This window comes from Simochromis diagramma, unplaced genomic scaffold (genome assembly GCF_900408965.1).
Source record: "Simochromis diagramma unplaced genomic scaffold, fSimDia1.1 OVJJ01000685.1, whole genome shotgun sequence".
NCBI lineage: Eukaryota > Metazoa > Chordata > Actinopteri > Cichliformes > Cichlidae > Simochromis > Simochromis diagramma.
The window spans coordinates 10,047,085-10,071,277 of record NW_024387477.1 but is presented as its reverse complement, the minus strand read 5'-3'; the positions used below and the strand labels follow the sequence as shown (position 1 = coordinate 10,071,277).

The window sequence follows — 24,193 nt, the reverse complement described above, 5'->3', positions numbered from 1 at the left end:
TACTGTATTGTATATAAATGTAATCATGAACACAGGTTACAAACATTGTACAAACTGCTTTTATTAAAAAATGAATTCATTAAAATATGTGCTGCAGTCTGTGTTCATCCAGATTTAAATGTAGTGACACAGTAGAATATAACAAAAATAAATAAAAGAATAAAAATGAGGCTTTTCATTTTAAAACCTGCATGTGTGCTTGTGGTTTGTGCAGTAGCAGTTACTATTGCTTCACTGTGTTTCCTTCTGTGCACAATGACGGTTTTACCTGACATATAACATCAACGAACAGAACTTCAGACAACACTTCAAAACTGAGCAAAACAACAAGCAATAATGTCTGTGAAGGTGTTTCAAGGTTTGACAGAATCTGTTATTTACATTTCTTAAATTAAAAACAATTGTGGCTTAATTACACACTTTTTTTGGTAATTTTTGTGTACTTCAAAGTGCTTAAAAAAACCCTTTAACTTGTTAATTTAATTTAGCTGTAAATATCAAGTGTCGATGAAAAAGCATAATAAGTTGGACAATATTGCACATAATGTCATCTTTGTATATATCTATTTACTTACTGTATATAATGTTTTTCTCTCTATATTTTGCACAGTCGAGGAGCGTATCAGGTCACATTTCACTTCGTGTTATACTTGTATAACTATGTACGTGAAAAATCCTGAATTGAATCTTGAATAAAATTACAAAATTGGTTTAGGAGTTTTAGAGTTTTAGTATTACTAAATTAATGACTGCAGTCTGTCTTCTCAGTCTCTGCAGTTGTATTGTAGTCACATCCTGCCTGGTCTGAGTTCACACATTTTTATTTAGAAGCTGATCACTAAAACAGGAAACATGGTCAGAGGTTTAGCCTATTTGTATCTTAGTAAAGTAGAAGGTTTACTTAAAAGCTGCCTGCTCAGTCACAAGAGGCTGAATAGTGAAGAAACACAGAAACTGTGTTTGTGTAGGTGATACTATTAGTTGTCCTTTGTGGTGAACTGGGTTTAATTATTTGAAACCTGTAGCAACCGTGATATTAAAGACATTCACTAAATAGATTGTAATGAACGTTATGTGTGAGTTCACTAGGGAAGATCTGTAGTCACTCATTTGCCTGCTTCTCTGTTCTCTACATCACTGCCACTTTCCCACGCTGTCAGTCTCAATACCGTCATCTTTACTCTAGTCCAATCATCTTCTTACTCACCTTCTTTGGGCTAATCAGTGTCCACTGCGCTCTTTATCATTCTTCTTTCCTCATTCATGCAGTTTTTTCAGCTTTTTACATGTGGCATACCATTAACATATATTTACATGTTATATATCAGCGCAAGGGCGAAGATTTGGTTTTGGCATTGGTGGGGACAGATGATTCAGCCACCGAACCCTGCCATGTTTCTTTTTTTTTCTTTTTGTCTTTGCTTCTTAATACAAAGAGGAGAAATATACTTGCCTACATATGCTATTCTACATGCTTTTAAACCATTTAAAATCACAATTCATAGTTTTATATGTGAATTATATAATGTTAAATTACTATTAAACAAATGACTAAGTATTTTAGACTTTAGTTTACCTCGGCCATATTCCATATAAATTAGGTATCATACAAAAATAAAAATAGTTTCAAATACAATCATGACAATAAAGGAATATGACTTTAAGGACTTAACAACATTACTTCATATTATAGTACACCAACATCTCTTATACAAAACTACTCATATAAGATTACCACAAAGTAAAAGATCTCTCAGCAAAATTATGCAACATTTTAGGTACACTACTGCCCCTATCAAATCAGTGAGCTGGGATTTTTTATTCTAAACATGAACTACTGTTACAGCAACAGACATGGACTACTGGTGCCCCACACAACAACTCAATGTCCACTATGTGAAGCAGCCAAACACATGCCTTCTCCTTTCGTTAGCTGAGATAAACTTCTGGCATATTTGTTTTACATCTATACTGTCCAGTCTCTCCTATTGGACAGGTTATTCATGGTTACATAAAATTTTAGACTGATGTGGGCCAAGCCTAGCACATACTTACCAACTTTGAGACCTCAGAATTAGGGAGACATTCAAAAGGGCTGTTGGGGGTGGGGGTGGGAGTGGTATACATATACACAAAAAAACTTAAATCTTACAGTGTTTATTTATCGAATAAAATAAGTTAAATGTCACTGTTATTATTGTCCGGCCGGAAACAGGCCGGGGGTGTCCAAATTCCGAAGCTGCGTCCACCTGAGGACCCGGTCTTTGCAGTCATGGGCCGGGTCCTCCATTCTTTCCTGAATTATGAAGAAATATGGGCCCCAGTTGGGCAGCACGTAGTGTGGGCTGCCCATACTAAGCAGAGAGGGTTCCACAGTGGGGCCAATTGTACATATAGTAGTATTTCCACACTCTAAGGCTACGTCCACACTAGCCCCGATAAATTTGAAAATGGCGTTTTTGTCTGAAACGCCAAAACGGAAAGAAAAAAGATGTGTTTTCAAATGAAAACGTATTAGTGTGGACATGGCCTAAGTGTGGGCTGCCCTAGCACGGGCATATGAATGAAACAGGGATAATGACTAGGTGCTGCGAAGGTATGGTGTTATGAGGAGAAATGCAGAAGGACAGTGTCATGGTTCTCAAGATCTGGAGAGGTCGTGGTGTGTGTGTTTTTTGTCTTAACCTCTCCCACCAGGGCGGAACTGGACCTTGGTTCCCCGCCTCTGAACCCACCCTGAACACACACCTGTGGCTCATTCACACTGATCCTGGCAGACTACTTAAGATGGCAAGAGAGGCTGCTTCCTCGCTGGATCGTCACATTGCCAAGTGTCAGTGTAGCGTTGCCTATGAAAGTGTTCCTTTGATCCCCTAGAGTTTCCTCCTGACTTTGTTGTTTCCTCTGTGTACAGGCCTTCTAGACTCCCTGCCCGTCTTCCCTGCCGTCTGGATTTCTGTGGATGTGTGTGAGTGAGCGTGAGCTTCTTAGTGTGGACATTTTTGAGTTACGGATCAAGTGGAAGAAGAGCGTGTGTGTACCCCCGTCTTGGACCTTCCCTTCTGACCCCGCCCTACTCCCTGGAGCCCCGTGTTATCTGTTCCACTGTATATATGTATATATTCTCACTTGGTGTCACATTGCAAATAAACCCTCACCTTCTCTCTAAACTTCAGAGTCCTGCGAGTGAGTCCTCTGCCTACTAATCTGTGACAGACAGATGTTCATGGATTTTCCTAGAAGGTTGAAACTGGTTGTGATGAACATTTCCTTTAAGAAAAAGTTAAATTTTTGAGCTAAACCTCTGTGAACCTAATATTATTATCTTGTAACAGAAAGTAACAGATAGCAGTATTTGTATAACAGTTTGATGGTAAAAAAAAAAAAATGTGAAAAATATGAAAATATTGTTTTTCTGTATTTACTCTGTCATACATATTTGGGGGAAAAAAATTTTTATTATTGCAGTTTTTCTTGATTGCTTTGACCCACCTAAAGATGCTGGGTTCCCTCAGTTTTCATCATCATTATATCAGTAGTACAGAAGATACCTCTTGGAAATGTTTTAACCCACAGTTTTGCAAAACAGTTAACACGGATGTCATTCAAACAGTCCATACCTGACAGCTTTTTTCCTGAGACCTGACGATGTCCTAAAATGTACACCGTACAAAAGGTTCCACATCTGTGTTGTTCTTTACCAGCATCTATGGAGGAGGTCTAAGGCAGATGAGAGTGAGTATCAAAAGTGGTGATTTCTATTGCTGTAACAGATTTTATTTTGGTTTACATGTATTTTCTGTAATATTTCATGTATTTCCGTTTTTGGGCATTCTCATATTCAAGTGAGAAGTGCATCAACATAGTAACAAATATATATATTAATAAAATATATTTCTACACATTAACCATGTGCAGAAACCACAGTAGTGTGTGAAAACAATGAGAATGATTAATGTGTTACTGATTTCTGAACTGCATTAAGAGTGGTGAGAATTGTGTTTCTGCTGTGAGAATTGTGCAAATGTAATTGATAATATGTATGTAATATCAATTTAGTTAAGCTGTTATGTTTTGTCAGGGATCATGTTTATGAAATAAAGCAAGGCAAATAAGGTGGCCAGTAAAGAAGTCCAAAGCTGCATAATTTTTAATCACTAGAGGGCACCATTATGTAAGAATTACTGAGCTGACAGTGTTTCCATTGTTCAGGTTTTAAAATCAAATGTTACATTTCAAACCCAGTTTGGCTTAACTATGTTTTTGTTGAGTGCAGGTAGGGTGGAGTGTGTGGAGATGAATTTCAGGTGTGACAGAAGGCTAGCAAGAAGAGCAAAAGTGAAGGTTTGCAAGATTGTAGTGAGACATGCTATGATTTACAGTTTGGAGCTGGATGTTAAGATCTTCAATGGGAGTAACCCGAACGTACAAGACTCAAAATAAGTATCAGAGGGAACAGCTCAGGTTGAGGATTTAGGAGACAAAGTTAGAGAAGCAAGTCTAAGAGGGTTTAGACATGTGGTGAGGTTTTTAAATACTGGAGAGGTGTAATCGAGGGTGCTGAATATCGAGCTGTCAGACAGCAGGAAAAGAGGAAGCCTGCAGGAGTAGATAATCTACCGGGGAGCAAACAAAAGAAGACGGAAAAGCTGTGGTTTTCCTGATCTGCCCAGGCAACTAATATATAATATCAGAGATTATATTTCAATCTCCACACACATATTCTGCTTTGGATTTCTTCTTTCAGCATCTATTTTCCTCAAAATACTGTATCATATACAGATGTAATAGTTTGAACGCACCCACATTGCCTAAACTATTTTTATTAAAAATCAAAGGCAAAAAAATAAAACATCAAAAAGCATGGTGTGCCCTGTGCTCATCAGTCTACATTTTAAACATAGACATAAACATAGAGCAGGAGCACAATATAACCAAGAAGAGTTATTGAGAGGCTCTGAGTAATAAAAGCTACATGCATATTTGTGGTTTGAATGGTGACACTTTTTTGTGTTTCACTTCTTTCTGTGTGCAGTGATGGTAACAGTTGCTGTGCAATGACATTGATGTCTCCTTTTATAGCGAAACCTAACATGAGACCTCGACACACAGAAATTTGGTACATTTCAAAACCACTGAAAAACACAACAATCATTAATGCCTGTGAAAGTGTTTCAAGGTTTGACAAGTAAAAATAATTGACTGTTTTTCATTAAATTGGTAGGCAGCTTCTTTCTTTTGTCTCTCTTTGCAGCTCTATTGTAGTCACATCCTGCCTGGTCAGTGTTCACACGTTCTTCCACCAACAGGAAACATGGTCAGTGTAGGTTGTGCCTTTTTACATCTTGGTAAAATAGAAGAGTTTGTCTGAAAGCTGCCTGCTGAATAGGCTGAATGGAGAAGAAACACAGAAGCTGTGTTTGTGTAGGTGATGCTGATATCATATTATTATTTTATATTACTGATGATGCTATTATTGCATCATATCTGTGGTGAGCTGTATTTAATTGTTTGAAATATGCAGCAGCTGGGGTAATAAGTGTTGTCACTGAATCGATGATAATATTATCTTTAGTGTTCTGCAGCTTAAAGGTTGAGCTACACTTACGATAAATTTATACAAAAATAAAATTCATTATAAGTTTTCCTTGGATTTAAAGTTGCCTGGATATTAAATGAAAGCTTTCTTTGCTACAATCTCCACTGATGTTTGTGGATGATTACTATTTACACTTATCACATGTAAGGAATCACTCGGACAGCTGAAAACTGTGCCAGCACGCACTGAACAGTGAGAAAAGATGGAAGCTGTGCTTGGATTGATGATTGTTCTACTGGGAGTTGCTCAGGGTGAGTTTTTCAGCTTTTGAGATGCAACACTTTTATAATGTAAAAATCTTATATATCAACAGTGTGTTTTGAAGCCATGGCACGTGTTAGTACATTTGACTACTTGAAAACAGCCAAAGGATCTCTTGTCTTTTATTTGTTTATAAGTTCAGCTTATTTACAGTATGCACTTAAGGTAAAAACAAGCAGTGCTGAGTTATAGTCATGTTGGCAAATACAGATTTCCAACATGACTAATGTGTTCATCAGTTACAGTAGCGGTATGATGCAGTAGTGTTGAGTGATATATTTTTTAAAGTTTTTAACTGGAAAAAATATAGCTGCAGATAAATGGAGAAATTCTTTACTTTGTGCATTAATTTTTAGAATTTAGGCAGTTTTTGTTCATCCTTGCTGCACAAAACCAACTTCTTCTTCAACTTCTTCTTCTTGTAGTTTTTGTGGTTGAAATGGAATTACCTTATAATGGAATCTTTTTACCTATTTTCTTTTTCCCACATCTAAGGACGTTTACTTTTCCAACTAAATGTTAAAACTTTAAATTAAAATTTCGTAAGGTACAAAAAGTAGCTTGGTTTATTCAAAATTTTATTGCCATGATTTCGTAATTGTAGTTGTCATAGGTGACATATTACACACTGTTTACTTACCAAATTGCTTTAGTAGTACTCTATTTTCTGCACTATAAGGCACATTTATAATGCTTACATTTTCTCAAAAATCAGCAGTGTGCTTTATAATCCGGTGCGCCTTATGTATGAATTCTGGTTGTGCTTACTGACCTCGAACCAATTTTATGTGATAAACCGTGCTCAAAAATCTGTCAAAAAGATTTTTAGTACGACTTTGGTAAGCTACGAAGCCGCACTGCTGTCGGAGCATTATGGATAACATAGTCAGGAGCCTCACGGAGTAATCTGGGTCCAAAACGTCTGTTCAGGTCCTAAAGATAAATGAACACTGGGCCATCACTGGGAGTTAAAAACCTTCTAAATGCTTTCATCTTTAATATAATGATCAGCATTGCTGCTTTACCAGGTGTAACAATTAAGTTCAAAATCGAGGCATCCATGAAAACAGAATTTATTAAATTTAATGGAGTTAGAAGTTAGCAGGGAGTTAGCTCGCTAGTTTCCACCTAAACAGGATATACCATGTTCTGACTGAAAGATTTCGTAAACAAATTAAGACGTGCAGCTCTGCTATCACTTCCGACATAAATGAAGAGAGAAACTAAACAGCAGTGACGTTTGTAATGTACAGATATGGGCAGTAACTTCCAGTCAGAGAATGTTGCATATAATTAAATTTTTGCTTGATGCATAAAGTTAAAAGATTAAAACTAATAAAACAAGTTTTAAAAAGAGACTTTTCCATTTGGTTACATTTTGTATGATGGATTATGTAGAAAAAGTAGAATTGGGCTGAAAGATCTATCGCTTTATCACCTATTCAGGTTGTAAATTGTGTTTTTAAAAAGTAACTAAGTAATTAATTACTTTTGAAAATAAGTAATCAGTAAAGTAATGTGATTACTTTTGGGGGGAAGTAATCAGTAATTAGTTACTGATTACTTTTTTCAAGTAACTTGACCAACACTGGTAATGTACACTATATAAGTGGTGTATATAGACAAAGGCATCTCTTAATATTTGAATTCAGGTGTTTTCAGTTACATTGCCGCAGGCATATTAAATCAAGCACCATGCAGCCCACTTTTACAAACATTTGTGAAATAATGGAAAGCTTTAAAGGACTCCATGAATTGATCAAATAATGAAATAATACAATAAATCAAAATTCAAAGTATAAAACTAGGGACAAAAATTTTATAAAAAATAAAATGAATTGCAAATAGCAGTAGTAAAAAGACGAAACATGAACATAGCTATCAAGTTGAAGCCTTCAATTTGACACTATTATAAACCCATAGTGTGTTTGTCTCATATGATTCTAATTACAGATGTAGGCCTGTCGCTGGTATTATTACATAGAGTAATGATGTGAAACCTTTCAAGTATAAAACTAGGGACTGCTCTCACTTCCAACATAGATGAAGACAGAAAACTAAACAGCAGTGACTTTTGTAGGGTTACTAAAGTTGGGCTAGTTGGTATATAATGATTTGCTACATGATCACTAGTGACACAGCTATGTTAGCACAACATAAACACAGAGAAGCTAGAGGACGAATGCTAACTTTTTTCCACTCAATAAAAGTTAACGTGAGGGTTCCCGATGGTATTCGGACAAATGCAATCGCATGGCAGGATGCTATAAACAGACCAAACTTCAGTCAGGAGAACAACTGAGATAACCCATCCACAATAAAGGTTAGTCATTAATATACTGCAACAACACAGGAATAGAGCAGCTGCAAGAAGATTCAACATTCATGAATCAATGGTACGGAAATGGAAGAAGCAAGAAGAATGAGTTGAGCAAAATTGACTTATCTGACGCTTATCTGCCTTATGTATGAAAACAGACCCGTTCAGGGACAGTGCACCTTATAATCCAGTGTGCCTTATGATCTGAAAATATGGTATATTTAGTTGTTAAGATATCTCTAAATTTTGGACTTTACTACTGTAACGTGCAAAGTTTGTAGTGACCATGTTTGCAGTGACCGTGTACTGGTGCCTCTATTACCTGTGACATATAAGACACAATGCCAGGTATAATACCTTGTTTTTACACGTTATAACCAATTAACCCACTGTGAGTGAAATATTCAGAATTATTTTTTAATTGCTTCAGTGCTGCTTAATATCTTTTTTTTTTTTGTTTGTTTTTTTCACAAAAATATTTTTTGAATTTGCAGGTGTGGAAACTTACTGTGATGGCAGACAGGATGGAGCTCAGTGTTATGGAGCTTTGGGAGGAGCTGTGGACATCCAGCTGATGGACAGCACCTCAGAAATACCTAGATACCACTTGTTAAAGGATTCATTAAAAATATTGGATGTGAAACACAATAAGAGTTTTCATGATACCACAGAGAACAAATTTCTATTTTTTCCTAGTAATGGAACATTTAGGATCAGTAGCCTAAACAGGAATGAGCATGGTAATTATACCCTTCAAACATTTGATTCAGATGGAAGAAAATCAGATGAGTGGACTTTCAAGTTGATCTTTCAAGGTAATTTTTTCCATTTCAAGAAATGACTACAATTATTATATATAGCCAAAAGAAAGAGAGCAGCTCACTAGCTGAAAACCACCAAAAACACAGCTCACTAGCTGCAAACACAACACCCACTCAGCTCACAAGCTGTAACCACACTACTGGCACTCTGGCCCAGAGATCACCTCTCGCAAAACATCAAACATTTTAAACTTTATAGATAAATACTTTATAGTGTTTAAAATATAATTTGGATTAAAGGGCTAATAAATATTGGTGCATGAAAAATCATAGAAACATAAAAAATATATTTGCTAATCATCAATAATGTTTATTTAAGGCAGGTGTGGTATAAACGTTGCATTAGATGGTAGCCTAATAAATGTGTTAAGCCCTGTAAATGTAGCATTATTTTGGGTAATCTACATAACATATCATCTTATATAATATATCTCATATTCTGTGTGGTATAGATGGTCCTTTACTTTACAACATAAACAGCGTGAGGCAACTGTTGTTGTGATTTGTTGCTATTAATAAAATTAGATTAGATTAGACTGAATTTGAATATTTAATTGAAAATTCTAAATTTAACTGTATTTTGTGGCTACAATTCTCTTCCTTATATACTATTAAGAATGAACAGTTCTGACATATAATATCAAAACTCATCTGTGTGTGTTTCTCTCAGCTCCTGTGTCCTCTGTCCTGCTTGTCTCTGAGTGTCTGTCCCAGGGAGAGATGAGGGTGTCCTGCTCCTCTCAGGGAGGGGACAGTCCTCAGTACAGCTGGATTCTGGATGGACGCACACTGACAGATGCTGAGCTCCTTTCTGGAAATAATAAGAGTAACAACATTATTCTGAAACAGCACGTCTCAGGACATCTGGTCTGCTCAGTGAGAAATCATGTCAATAGTGTCTCCAAAAAACAAAGGATATGCACTTGTGGTGAGTAAGAACATGATGCAAAAATATCTTAAGAGTTATGAGTTTTACATTTGTTATAAATTATTGAAACAGCAAATGAATTCCTCAGGATTCATATTCATTAACTGCACTTTATCTGATGGGACACACATTACAAAGTGGGTGCTTGCAACCAAAAATACCCTGTGTATTAAACCAACAATGGGCCCTATAAAAGTCTCTGACACTCCTCTAGGTAAGGAATCAATCCTCTAGTAGTATCACTTACTCCAATGGTAACTCAGTTATACATAAGTGAACCTGGTCAAAGCTCTAATTTAATGTGATATTTGTCTCTCTGAACAGATAACTCCTTACTTTTATGTGGTTTGAGAGCAGTGATGGGAATTCTCTTATTAATTGGGATTTTCATCTACTTTGCTTGGAAGAAAAAGAAAACTGAAAAAGCTGAAGTCTCTGCTGTCCCACAAACGATGGACTATCCAGACAACTCTGTTCTGATGGTTGAAATGAGAAGTTCTACTTCTTGCAATGTGTAGTGTCAACTTTGATCTACTGACATTTCACATCTCTGTGCGTGTGAAAATAACACTTAGATTACACGTATCTCTTGTTTTTATTCACTAATCATGTTTTACATTTACACAGCTTACACTGAATTACCATGAGAAGGTCTGAGTATCTTATGCATTTGTATTCTGTGGAAACTAATATAACAAATGTTGTAACTGTAAGTAGAGTAGTCTTTTAATCTGAGACATTTTTTGGCCTAAAATCAAATACATATTACATAATTGCAAATAGAAATAATCAACCCACCAGAAACTACTGTTTGTACTAAACTGAATTTGAGCACTGTTGCAACTGGTTGAAATCAACAGCACTGATTCATACTGTGTACTTTTCTTTTGTTATTGCTACACTGTAACAATATATTTGCAGGACAGGTTTATTTATTGCTGCGTTTTCTTGCTTCCCTATCTGGTTCTGCCTTTTCTGTGTTTCCTTACCTTTCTGTCTTTGTGTCAAGCTCATATGTCATAGTCTAGGTATTAATGTTAGTCATTTCCTGTTTTAATTTGCCATCCCTTGTGCTTTGTGTTCTGTTTTGTTTCTCTTATTTCATTAGCCTGGGATAAGTGTCTGTACTCCCACCTCTTGCCTGTTCCCTCATCTTCCTATATGTTCATGTATGGCCTCAGTCTCATTTAGTTTTATGTTCTGTTCTTCCTCTAGACAGTGTGCCTCTTGCTGTGTGTTCTGCTGTTCATGTGTCCTACCAAGTAAACCTAGTTCATTAGTTCCTGTTTCCACCTTGATTGAATTATTTTCTATTCTGTATTTTAGTTTTTGTTCATTTAGCAATAAAGCTGTTTTGAGTTTAACTTCTGTCTTTGCGTCCTAACCTTCCTGCTACACAGCCAGTGACATGTGACACAGGAAGCATGATGTTTAGAGTGTGAAACAATAGCACAGTGTGACTGTCCATATCTTATCAAGATGTACAGTTTCAGAGCTTCTGCTTATAAGCAGATCTGTCCACTTGCTTAGCCAAGTTTTGTTAAATTCAACCAGCAATTGTTGAAATTGTAAACAAAACATCTCAAAACCTTTGTTTTTAAATGGATACATGGACTGATACTGTGATGAGGTCAGAAACTGCAATAGATTTCAAACTTGTAGATGACTACTGTAAAACTGTTAACTATTAAATAGGTCAGTCCAAGAAAGCATTGATGATAAAGAGTATTCTTATTGTTACAGCAAGTGTAAAATACCCTAAAAAACCTTTTATTGTCAAGAGCTGTTTATTTTGGGTTCCTCTAATACATTTAGGGCCTTTGAGGTAGTGCAATAAAAACTACATTCAATAAAATCACTTTAAACAGAATATGGTCAGACAAAGCTTTAAATGGCCAAAGAAAACCCCAATGAAAGCAGCATTATTTATATGTGTCAATGGAGGGAGCCATTATGTGAGATATTTACAATAGTTGTCTTGGTGTTATGCCTCCAATGTTCAGGTCTTAAAATGAAAAGAGAAGCACTCAGAGTGTGCAAACCTCTACTAAGGTATTTACTTTGAAAGGAATAGTATTGTACTCAATTTGTTTACATTTATTCCTTTAAATGTTTTTGAAAAGTTTGTAGTACAATAAAATGGAATAGAGTAGACCTTTATTGTCATTGTACATGTACAACCTAATTGCGGGTGCCCCACGCCACCTGTACAGGAATAAAATGAAGATAAGATGAAGAGAACGTGGTAATGGAGGATTTTTAGTGACTTATCAACCACAGCACATTCACCATTGGAGGTTTCACAAGCAACAAGCTGAGTAATGAGAAACCTAAGCCAACTCCACCCTTTCTTGCATAGCCTAGGTGTGGGGGGGTCTGGGTGGAGGCACAGGAGAGACACATAGCTACTCTCAGCTCATGCTTGAAGGTGACAGTTTGTGGCAATAATGTTCACTCTGTTGGGTTGTCAGGACAAGTGGTGAAACAAAGTTTACTTTATTGATAACTTGTCTGTTCTAGTTATCTTTTGTGTTTAATGTTCTGTGACCGTGACTTGTGTTTGATTCTATGGTTGTTATTACTCTTTGTCAAAAACATGCAGTGGTTGTTCAGCAGAGCATGAAGAAACTTTTGATATTTGCATATACTATATACTACCATGAAAGCCACACCTTGTGACAGGAGCATGATGTTTTATTTAGTTTTATCTGGGGATTTGCTTATACTGAACCTGCATGACTTTCTCATGTGTGTTTTCACCAGTTTTAACAGTGTAAAAGGTCAGTTGTTGTGAGAAATGCTCACTGTTCATTGCTTATTTTTTATTTTACAATAGGAAACTCCTTCAGTTTCTTGGGCTACAGTGCGGAAAGTCACTTGATGCAGCAAAATACATCTTGTATTGAAAGTAGAAAAATGTAGAGAATATGAAAATGTCTTTCTGTTTTCCTTGAAAGCACAGACAGTTTCTATTGAGGTAATTCAGTGAATTTAGGGCTCAGTGCACCACTCTCACTGATGACATGATGGTTTTCATCAAACCGTGTTTGGAGTGTGTAGTTAATGTGTTGTCTTGTGTAGTTAGTGTGTAGTGTTGTGGATAGTTTTGTGTGTCAGAACAATGAGGCGACCGCTGTCTCCAGGTAGAAAAAGAAGTGATACACCTGTTGCTGTCAGGCCTGCAGGCTGTGATGTTCTCCTTTATAGTGGACAGCAATTATGTTTTTGGAGTGGCACAAATAATTTGTGTGGCATCTTATTGAATGCAGAACAGCTGATTGTACTGTAAATAGTTTGAAATGGTTATTTAAAAAATCAAGGTAAAAGGTAAATGGATGCAAATAACTGTGTTGTTTGCAAAACTTGTGCAAAGGATTTTAAAATTGACAATTTATATTTGCATTTAAAGTTATGAAATATGATTCATTAAACATGTTTGTGGTTGTTACAGTAAAAAATATAACTTTTTCTTTTCTACTCTGAGTTTATGTTTTTTGTCTGATTTTAGATCAATTGTGTTAATACAGTATGTCAAAATGAAAACATAACTGTAAATTCAGACACATGAGGTTGTGCTGAAAAGAATGATACCAAACAAGGAAAAGTAAATCGTTTTTAAAGGTAAAATGTGGAGGGAAAATCAAAAGTGGTTAAAAATGGCCAATTATACCCTGGACCCTAGAGGGTTAAACGTTTTTTTTTTTTTTAAAGTAACGGAATAGTTACTTTTCAAGTAATTGATTATTTTTAAAATATTGTAACTCAGTTACTAACTCAGTTACTTTTTTGAAGAAGTAACTAGTAACTAATGCCACAACAACCATGCCACGTTCACAGTCACAAAATCAGCTTTCTTCCGTATTTGAATGCTCAGTTTGAACTTCAGCAGGTAATCGTGATCATGTCTACTGTCATGTTGGTTGGTTAGATTTGTGTTAACTGGAAGAAACCAGCAGAGTAAGGCTTAGAGAGGGGTGGCCATCTGCCGCAACCAGTTGAGGGCGAGCAGATGAAGACAGGACAAAAACACACTGTAGAAGAGAGCCAGAGATTAACAATAACTAATAATTAAATGCAGATTGGTGTAGAAACACAATTGTTGAATAATGTCTGGAGTGGTGGAGATATGCTCTGGAGAGAATAAGAGTGAAATTCAGTAGAAACAAGACATAATACATGTGTGTGGATGTCAGGGAGATGGGTGAAAAGGTAAAAATGCAACAAGAAAAGGTAGTGATAGTGGATGAATTTAAATAACAAAAAATCAAAGCAACAGACAATGCATTAGAGAAGTAAGGAAGAGAGTGGTGGCAGGTTAAACTGGGTGGAGATGAGTGTCTGGGGTGATATGTTACAGAAGAATAGTAGCATAAGTGAAAGGGAAGCTTTATGAGATTATAGTGAGACCTGCTATGATGCATGGTTTGGAGAGTGTGCTGTTGTCAAAAAAACAAGAGACAGAGCAAATTTAATGTTTTATTTCCTTTTTCATACTTTAGTCTGGCTTCCTTCATATATATATATATATATTATATATTATATTGTATACAAATGTAAGATGTTGAATACATGCACAGTGAACATTGAAACTGTTCTATATAAAAAACCCAAATAAACAATTAAAAAAGATATTGTGCTGCATCCTATCTTCATCAGTACAGACTTATAATATATGGGAAGAGCACAATACAATCAATACGAATAATAGCTCGATCATGTAACAGCTACATGTGTACTTGTGGTTTTGTATGGTGACTATTAATGCTGATTGACTTCATTTTATTCATTATTAGAATCTCTACTGGCATGCACATAACCTTAACACACAAAACTTCAGCAACACAACGATCGTGAATGTCTGTGAATGTGTTCTGAGGTTTGAAGTATTCTATTTTTTAAATGTATTAAACAATATATATATATATGGCTTTATTATACAGCGTATTTTTGTCATTTCTGTGTTCAATTAGCTTCAAACTGGATATAAATCAGTTGTAAATATTAAAAGTACTTTTGAGAATTGGGATTCTCTGACATACATCTTGCCTGGTCTGAGTTCACACATTTTTATTTGAAGCCGGTCACCAACAGGAAACCAGTTGTGCCTCTGTGCACAGAGTGTGAAATGAGGCCTGCTTGCATTTATCCTGTGCTGTTTGCATCTTGGTAAAGTAGAGGAGTTTATCTGAAAGCTGCTGGCTGAGTTGACAGAAAGTGAACAGAGAGGAAAGAACTTAAAGAAGTCCAGACGCTTTTCTTTCCAAGCTCCTTAGACTACGATGACCTGGATGACTGAGAACCTTCACAGACAAACAGAGAGGAAACACGAAGCTACATTTGGACTGCGGGTGGTGCTATTAGGAGTTTCTTATGTTTAGCTCTGTTTAATTATTTAAAATATGCAATAGCTCTGTTATCAAGTACAGTCACTGAGTAGCTTTTAATAACATCCTTTGTGTTAAGTTCTGCAACTTAAAGCTTCACCTGTGCTTGTAAAACTTTACACAAAAAATAATTCATTGTAATTCTTGGTACATTTTGATGTACCACTGACTGTAACTATAATTGTGGCTGATGTAGCTGCTGTATGATGAGGCTAATTAATATTTATACTTTGACAGCTACTGAATGTGTCAATAGACTCTGTGAGAAGCAAAGTTGGGTGATTTTGACACCATCTATTGATATCATGTTACTGTAATCACATTGCAATTTTCATTACACTGTTATGACCCCTCATTTGTCTGTGAAGTCTAGGGGGCACAAGGGTGTAACACACAAGGGCAACAGCACAAGCCATACATAAGCCCATAAACGATGAGTCAAAGATTTATTTTACAATTTTACAAACAACTATTTACAATTAACTTAAGTAGGAGGAGAAAAGGAAGCAAATTCATCTTCAGGGTCTCCAAGGACAAAACAACAAACAAAAAATCCTCCTGGAAAGAAACGAACACACTAAACTCTAAAGTGAAACAAAAAAACACAAACAAAGAAAAACAAAACAGCAGAAAAGGTTTGCATGAATAAAAATAGTGAAGGAACCATCACTATCTACTGGCACGGATATCAGTGAAACTGAGACAGGGAAAGTGGATTCAGAAGGTTTGTCTTTTAGATGGGAATTTTGGGGGATCTTCCCTAAAGTCACTGGAACAGTTTCAGCATGTTAGTATAACACAGGCGTGTCTGCTTCCACCGTGCAGGTGTGTGGAGAGTCTGGTGTAATTTATGCTGCTTTTAACTTAACCCTGACCTGCAAATTTTGCTGAAAACAACTGTATGTGGGTACCAACACTAGCACTTGTCAGCAGGTTGAAAAAAAAAAAAACCACTGAACAGTTTTCCTATCATATAGCGTTTTCATGTTACTTTGAGAAAAGAAGAGGCTCGGAACTGTGTGACAACATCAAGGACAAACACTTTTAGCAGCCCTCACACATTATGTCCAAACAGCAGCTCAGCAGGGATAAAACTGAGAGATATCTGCTTAGCCTTGTGAGCAGCAAACAGCAGGAAAGCAAGACCTTTACCCCAGTGTCTCTCAGTCTCAAGGCAGTATTTGTGCATCATGACCTTTAAAGTTTGATGCCAGATGTTTGTTTGAGGCTAGAGATTTTATTTTCGAAATACCTAAAGATTGCAGATCCACATTATTAGATTATTTTTTATGGGCCGATTTATATTTTAGGCATGCTCAAAACATCACTTAGTAATAAATAATAAATGCTTCCCCTCCCTTCCTCGCAATCCATCACACATGAATCTTTTTTCTTGAAAGCTAAAAGAGGAAGGAAAACCGACACCACTACCTTTTATCCCCTCAGTGCATGAATATACAAGTACAACTTCAAAACCGGATGCCAACGTTTTCACTCGCCTCTGAGGCTGCTTACTAACAATTTGGAGTCCGTTCAGAGCACCACACCCACCTTTGTTTTTGATGGAAAAGCTGCTGACTTGATCAACACAGGCTGAACAGACATGGAAGCTGCAGTTGGACTGTTGCTGGTGTTGCTTAGAGTCTCTCATGGTGAGTAACTTATTTTTGTCATGTCGTCTCTACTTATTAATTTCATAATCAATAATATGTTTCCAGCCATGATTAAAAAGGAGAGAGAGAGAAGAAAAAGCTATATTTAGCTAAAGATATTTTGTTCAACTTATGTTGAACACAAACTATAGATCCTGTCGTACTAGTATCGATCCAATACCAATAACAGTGCTGGTATCAATACTATTGATATTTGTGACAAAACATACTCATTTGAGTGCCCTGTTAACGAAGGCTATATACCTTCATTAGCAGGCCATATAGGCTATACCTATATGGAAACTATATTGCTGAGGTATGAGTATGATCAACAAGCTACATTAAGCATATTTACTTTTGAAGAAATATTTGTTTTGTAATATTAGAGGTTATATTGACACGGGTGTGCATTTAATATGAAGTTTTGATTGTGAGTTTTTTGGTTTATTTGGTGAAATCAGATGTAGGGAGTGAAGCTCTATTGTATGAACTTCAAGTACTCTAAACTTACTACGACACATCTGCTTCAAGATGAACTAAACTGCACTTAATTACAAGCCTTAGGGTCCTGGGCCCACCCACTTCAACAAGGGGTCTGTTCTGACTGCTCCAGAGAACTGTTTTCTTAGGTTTTATTTTCAGGTACTAAATGTTTTTTTCTTTTCTTAAATGTTTTAAGTTATCATAGATGAATTCTGACCAAGTACAACTGATAGGTTCATTACACAATTTACTTTTTCTTTTTCACAGTAGTAAGCTCCTTCAGCTCTCATCATAAGTTAATTTAAAAAACACATTTAATTATACTGTTCTCCCTTTTTTAGTGTAATTTCTGTTTCTGAACTTCACTGGAGAGCTTCTCCTGTTCAGAGCACTAAAGATATGCAGAACTACAAAAGCATACTTTTTCATGTTCACATAAGTGTCAGGGCGTCCCACATGCCAAATAAAAGTTAGCTGGCTTTGTGGAGGCTTTCTGTATCATTCCATTTATGCTCTTAAATAAGAATGGCCTTATGTTGGGCCACATCTTCCAGATTAGCTATCATTCTTTTAAACATCCATGAGTCTTTACCTTCAACTGGGTCAGCTATAACAGGTCATTTCATTAAATAATATGACCGTGTGAAAAATAAATAAATTAGGTTGAAAGATCTGTCCTTTCCACGTTCCTCTCTTCTTTATATTTGTGAAAGTCAGTGAAAAACATGAATCCATTTTAATGTGGTTTAAAGACAAAAATGTCAAAATTATCATATTTCACAGGTGGCATTTTTCCATTTTTGTAGAAAAGCGCAGGGTACACAGGTGTCCAAACAGGTACTCAGAAATGCACAATTTTCTTGGTCGGCTGCTGCCTCTAAACATGTCATGTATCATTAATACTGTGTGCTGCTCAGTAATATTTATTATTTACTGCTACTTATGACAATGTTAGTTGTTGCTGTGGGTTCCCTCCTTTATGCTTGTTTTTTTTCAGCAGGTGGTGAAGCAGATTTTTAGTGTTTTTTTCTCTCTGTCTCCCTCTCTCTCTAGCCCTCTTTTTCTCTATTTTTCTCTTTCTCTTCTTCTGTTAACTTTATCGCCAACTTCTCTTTCTTTCTTCTTTCCTGTCCTGGCCTTGTCCAATCTGATTGTAGTAACCCCCAAAAATTCTAATAAAATATGATAAGTGTACCAGTATAGCAAAAGCTGTAATGATACACTTGGAAAAATAAATGTGTTGGGCATTTTCTTTTGTCCTTTTAACATCAGTTCTGATTGCTACACTGTCAGACAGGACAGGCAAAAAAACGAAAAGAAAAAAAAAAAGCTCCGGATATAAAAATGAAATAAGACTATGATGGTATAACAATAAGGCAACACGTGTCATCAACAAAACCCTAAAACTACAGCAGCTAAATCATGCGAAAATGCAGTGTGAATGCCGTGTAGTGGAATCTGAAAACAGCAGAAGAAGGAAAGCCATCTGTTGAAAAAGGTGTAGAAGCTGAACTCTGCTTTATTTAAAAGACTATACTGAAGAGTGTCAAGAAAGCAGCCCATTTTGCTGACAGGGACCACATTATCAGTGTGATCACCAGTTTTGCTTGCCGGGCTGAGCCATGTTTTAGCTCGGTGAGATGAGCAGCCGTTCTCAGACCAGGAGGCCAGGGTTTGAATCCTGCTTATGGCAACATTTTCTTCAGTTAACACTTCAACTGTTTAAACTCTTTTCCACACAAATTTCAGCTTTTTCACCTCTTTTTAGCAAAAGTTTCAGTTTTTCACTACTTTTCAGCACAAATTCCAGCTTCTTAAGCTGTTTTTAGCACAAACTTCAGCTTCTTTTCCTCTTTTCAGCAGAAAGTCTGCTGATTCACCTCTTTTCAGTACAATTTTCAGCTTTTTCACCTCTTTTTAGCACAATTTTCATCCTTTTCTGCTCTTATAAGCACAATTTTCAGCCTTTTCACCTCTTTTCAGCACAATTTTCAGGTTCCTTATCTCTTTTTTGCTGAACATTCAGCATTTTCACCTCTTTTCAGCAGAATTTAGCTTCTTCTGCACAGTGCACATTTTTTTTCCTCTCATCATATCTTTGTTTGGGACCAGAAATGGTTTGGCGCAGTGGGATGCGCAGCTGCTGTGAGATCTGGTGACAAGGGTTTGAGTACTACATGGGACAGATGCTGCACATCTTCCCTGCTTGCATGTAATCTGCTTTCTTGACACTCTTCAGTGTAGTCTTTCAAATAAAGCAGAGTTCAGCTTCTACACCTGTTTTCAACAGGTAGCTCTCCTTCTTCTGCTGTTTTCAGATTCCACTACACGGCATTCACACTGCATTTTCGCAGGAAGTGCAACTTTTTCTAGTTGTATAATTTGAATTTGTAATTTTCTAGTTTTAGTTTGTAACTGTTCATCAGCACAGGGAAAATAGTGCTGCTAGCTGAACCTTAACTGTGATTCACAGACCTGTATAATGTTCATCTGTGACAGACAGTGGGCACAAAACCGTCATTTTTGGTTTATGTAGACATTTACAGATTTTGCCAAACTCAAATTTGTAACTTAAAAACAAACAAACAAACTGTGTTTCCTTTTTTGTTTGCAGGTGTGGAAACTCACTGTGATGGCAGACGGGACGGAGCTCAGTGTTATGGAGCTTTGGGAGGAACTGTGAAAATCCAGCTGATGGACAACACTTCAGAAATTCATAGATACCATTTGTTAAAAAATGCATTAAAAATATTAGATGTGAGAAATAATAAGGTTATTTCTAATACCATAGGAGAGAGAGCTCTTTTTCCCAGTAGAGGAACATTTAGGATCAATAACCTGAGCAGCTCAGACAGTGGTAATTATACCCTTCAAACCTTTGACTCAGATGGAAGATCATTAGGCGGGTGGACTTTACAGTTGTTCATTCAAGGTAAATGTTGGGAAATTAAGCCATTAATAGATTTTTGGTAATCCATATAATACATCTCACAAAATTTCAGATACATGTGTTTTGTGCATTCCCTGTTTTTCATTAGAGGCTATAAAGAATGACCAAATACCATTTTAAAAAACTGATCTGTGTGTGTTTCTCTCAGCTCCTGTGTCCTCTGTGGTGCTGCTCTCTGAGTGTCTGTCCCAGGGAGAGATGAGGGTGTCCTGCTCCTCTGAAGGAGGGGACAGTCCTCAGTACAGCTGGACTCTGGATGGACGCACACTGACAGATACTGAGCTCCTTTCTGGAAATAATGAGACTAACATCATCACTCTGAAACAGCACGTCTCAGGACATCTGGTCTGCTCAGTCAGTAATAATGTCAGTAATGTCTCCAAAAAGGAGAGAATATCTACCTGTGGTGAGTGAGAATATAAATAATCTGATATATATATGATAATTACTAATTCATTAATTAATACGGTAACTTTGCACATCTTTAACGAATTATGTGTTTTATTGCTCATAGGCTTTATTTTCATTAACTGTACTTCAGTCAATGGGACACAGATATCACGGTGGGTGTATAAAGCTAATAACACCCTGTGTACTCCACCAAAACAGACTTCTGTGGGTAAGGATTACGGAACTACCATCAGTGATGAGCCATGGTACATTAGTAAGTAAAAAGTAACTTCAGATCCATTGATGTAATTTTCTCCTTTACTCATTCTCTGTCTGTTTCTGATTCAACCTGCTATCTGTTTGTGCCTTTTATTTTTGAAACAGGAAATTTGCCACTGATCGGTAGTGTTCTCTCAGCGCTGGTAATTTTCTTGGTTGTTGGTGTAGCAGTCATATGTGCTTTGAGGAAAAAGCAAAACAGCAAACCTACAAAAAAGGGTACACTTTATTTCATCACTTATTTTGCTCAGATTGCTTTTTTTGTTTTTTAGGATATACGGAATAGTAAGCTTTTTAAATACATTTTTGATTTCTTGTCAAGAGTTTATTGATAACTCTGTCATATATCAGTTAAATATGCAGATACTGCTATCCTGCTACAATTAACACAAAAACCTGTAAAACAGCTCTGTCTAAACAAAGCAAAATCCACAAACTATAAACTCTAAAGCTCACTAAAGAACCCATTTTAAAAGTCATGTTTTGTGTGACTCATTTTATGTTGTCTACTGTCTTTGTATTCCTTTAATCATTCACTTTTTTTAATACTATATTTGAACCATCCCTTCTTGCTACTTTGCAGAGGAAGAAGATGACCAGGAAGTCTTTGCTGATGTCAAGTTTGTCAAAAGGCAGGCAAACCAAGCTGAGAAAAAAGCTGCTGTGGAGTACGGCCAAGTCAAGTCTGCAAAGCGACCTCGGAGGCCTGAACCAGCAGAAACTGACTGTGTGTATGCTAACATCCATAAAGTCAGGTGAAGAAGTGCTCAGTGCTTTTGGACAGACAGCTCCACTGAAAGTAGCTGGAGTGAGGAGCTGATGTTAAGATGCCTAAAAGTCCTTCATTTAATGTAAATTCCCCGTATAAAATACAAACCATAGCTTATAAGGTTTAATGTATTGGACTATTTAACTGTCACTTTTGTAATATATCAGGTGATTAACACAACTATTGTTACATGACCTCTTGATTTAATTACAAACACAGAGTGTTTTCTGCATCTGTACTCTGTGGAAGCCTTTGACTAGTTCTTCACTTGGTAAAGGTTCGACCAACATGTAAATGGAAACATGATAAAGAGAAAGCATTTTAACGTTTATGAAAATATGACTGTAAATAAAGTGTCTTTTGTACCACACTTGTTATGTGAACAAAAATGTAGCTTTTCATATATTTTGGTTTTTGCACAGATACACTATAACAGTGTAATTGTAGAATATAAATGGGATATACCCCTGAGAGTGAGTACATAGTAGTGGTGGACAAGCAGAAGAGAAAGACTGTAGTGACAGATGTGGCTATACCAAGTGATAGCAACATCTGGAAGAAGGAACACAAGAAGCTTGAGAAATACCTAGGGGTGAGAGGGGAGCTAGAGAAGATTTGGAAGGTTAGGCCAGCAGTGGTCCCAGTGGTAATCAAAACACTTGAGGCTGTGAATCCCAAAATGGGCAAGCAGCTCAGAGATTCCATGAACAACATCCGAGATCTGTGTCCAGAAGAGCACAGTCCCAGGAACAGCAAAGATCAGATCATCAAACAAATTTAAATAAAAGACAATGATAAGACAAATAAACAGAAAATGGGAGGATAAAATCCAAACCTACATAGCCCTGTGTGGAAAAACTTGATATGTGTCCACTTGAACAAAAGCTTTTAGTGATATATTCACCACTAGCTGTCCTTCTCAGGTTATTGATCCTAATTATTGCATTAGTGGGACCACAAACCTGTTTCTGTGTTATAAAGTAGAACCTTATTCTTTTTTCCAGTGAGTACTTTTGATTGATCCTTTAACAGCTAGAATCTAAATATGCTATCTAAATAAAGTGTTATCCATCACTTAAATTGCCACAGATCACCCCAAAGCTTCATAGTGCACCCTGCCTTCACAAAAGGTTTCCTCACCTGCAAATAGAAAAAGAGCAAACATCACTATTTTGAGTTTTCAGTCCCAACCAGAAGGACTCTGACCACAATTTGTAAATGTTAACCAAAAACAGAAAAAAGACATTTGGTTGCACCCATCTGTCTTAGTCCATGCTATGCAAAGGTGCTTCATGCAAGTCTGTGTCTGAAACACATTTAGGGTTCAGCTAACAACACTAAACAACAGCTAAATATTATAACTGGGAAAAAAAGTCAATTAAATTAATTCAGTTTTATTTACCTGTTTAGCTTCATGTGACGGCATCATGGCCTGCTGTGTCACTACCAATAATACAACTTACACTACTAATGAAAAAGAGACACTGTAGGGTCACTGTTCATATCTTCAACTAACAAAAGAATATCATCTAACACACTCATACACACTCCTCCTCAGGGTCTTGTCCTGTCTTCTTATAGGGCATGATGCAGTGGATCAGCCTTCTCCTGTTTGTTATGGTGGGGACTCGGAATTCTTCACAGGTTTTAAACATGTATTAATGTGAAGCATTGTATTTGCTTACTTAGAACAATCTGAAGGGAGGGGGGGGTGAAAAAGTGACAACTGCTTTTGACATGGCCAACATTACCATGTGACCTACTTTTGTTTCTGTTCACTTAGTGGGGAACTGCCAAACACCCACTCATAAACTCTCACACAAACATACACATGAACACAAAAATACTCCCCACCGGAAAGTAAGCATACATTTCAGCCTTGTTATCAAAAAGAGGGTGCATGAAGTTTCCCTTCCTGATTCACTGGATGTTGTAGCTTAAAGATATTTATTATTCAGTAAAACGTCTAGTTTTAAAAAGTGCACATATTTTAACAAAAATGATAATGATAAATTTAGGTTTTGCTTCAGAGAAGGAAAAGAGTGAAAGCATGAGTTTTAGACCAGTGTCAAAAGTTGAGTCTGCTTCACATTGCTGCAGGTGCTGTAGCACCCCCTGGTGCAAAAGGCAGATATCACAGCTGCCATAGTGCCATAATGCTGTCTAGTTCCTTGCATCCATCCATCTTTTTCATTACTGCCATCTTGTGGCCACAATCAGGTATTGTTGCTGAAAGCGACCTTGACCTCTAGGTAAAGGTAACATCTCCAGTAATCTGAAACTCTAATGAATGCGATAACTCGAGAAGGTGGGCACCATTCTTTTTAAATTATTAATTTTTTATTGAGGAAAAGAAA

At 36.6% G+C, this 24,193-nt stretch overlaps 1 protein-coding gene across 1 annotated transcript; it reads left to right on the top strand.

The window, feature by feature from the left end:
* Positions 1 to 16,729: 16,729 nt before the first annotated feature.
* On the top strand, positions 16,730 to 22,206 carry LOC120724349. Its single transcript, XM_040016516.1, has 6 exons — positions 16,730 to 16,965; positions 20,063 to 20,380; positions 20,547 to 20,804; positions 20,913 to 21,062; positions 21,173 to 21,286; positions 21,651 to 22,206. The coding sequence occupies exons 1-6, from the start codon at positions 16,917 to 16,919 to the stop codon at positions 21,824 to 21,826; spliced, it is 1,065 nt and encodes a 354-aa protein (XP_039872450.1). The 5' UTR covers positions 16,730 to 16,916; the 3' UTR covers positions 21,827 to 22,206.
* Positions 22,207 to 24,193: the final 1,987 nt, after the last annotated feature.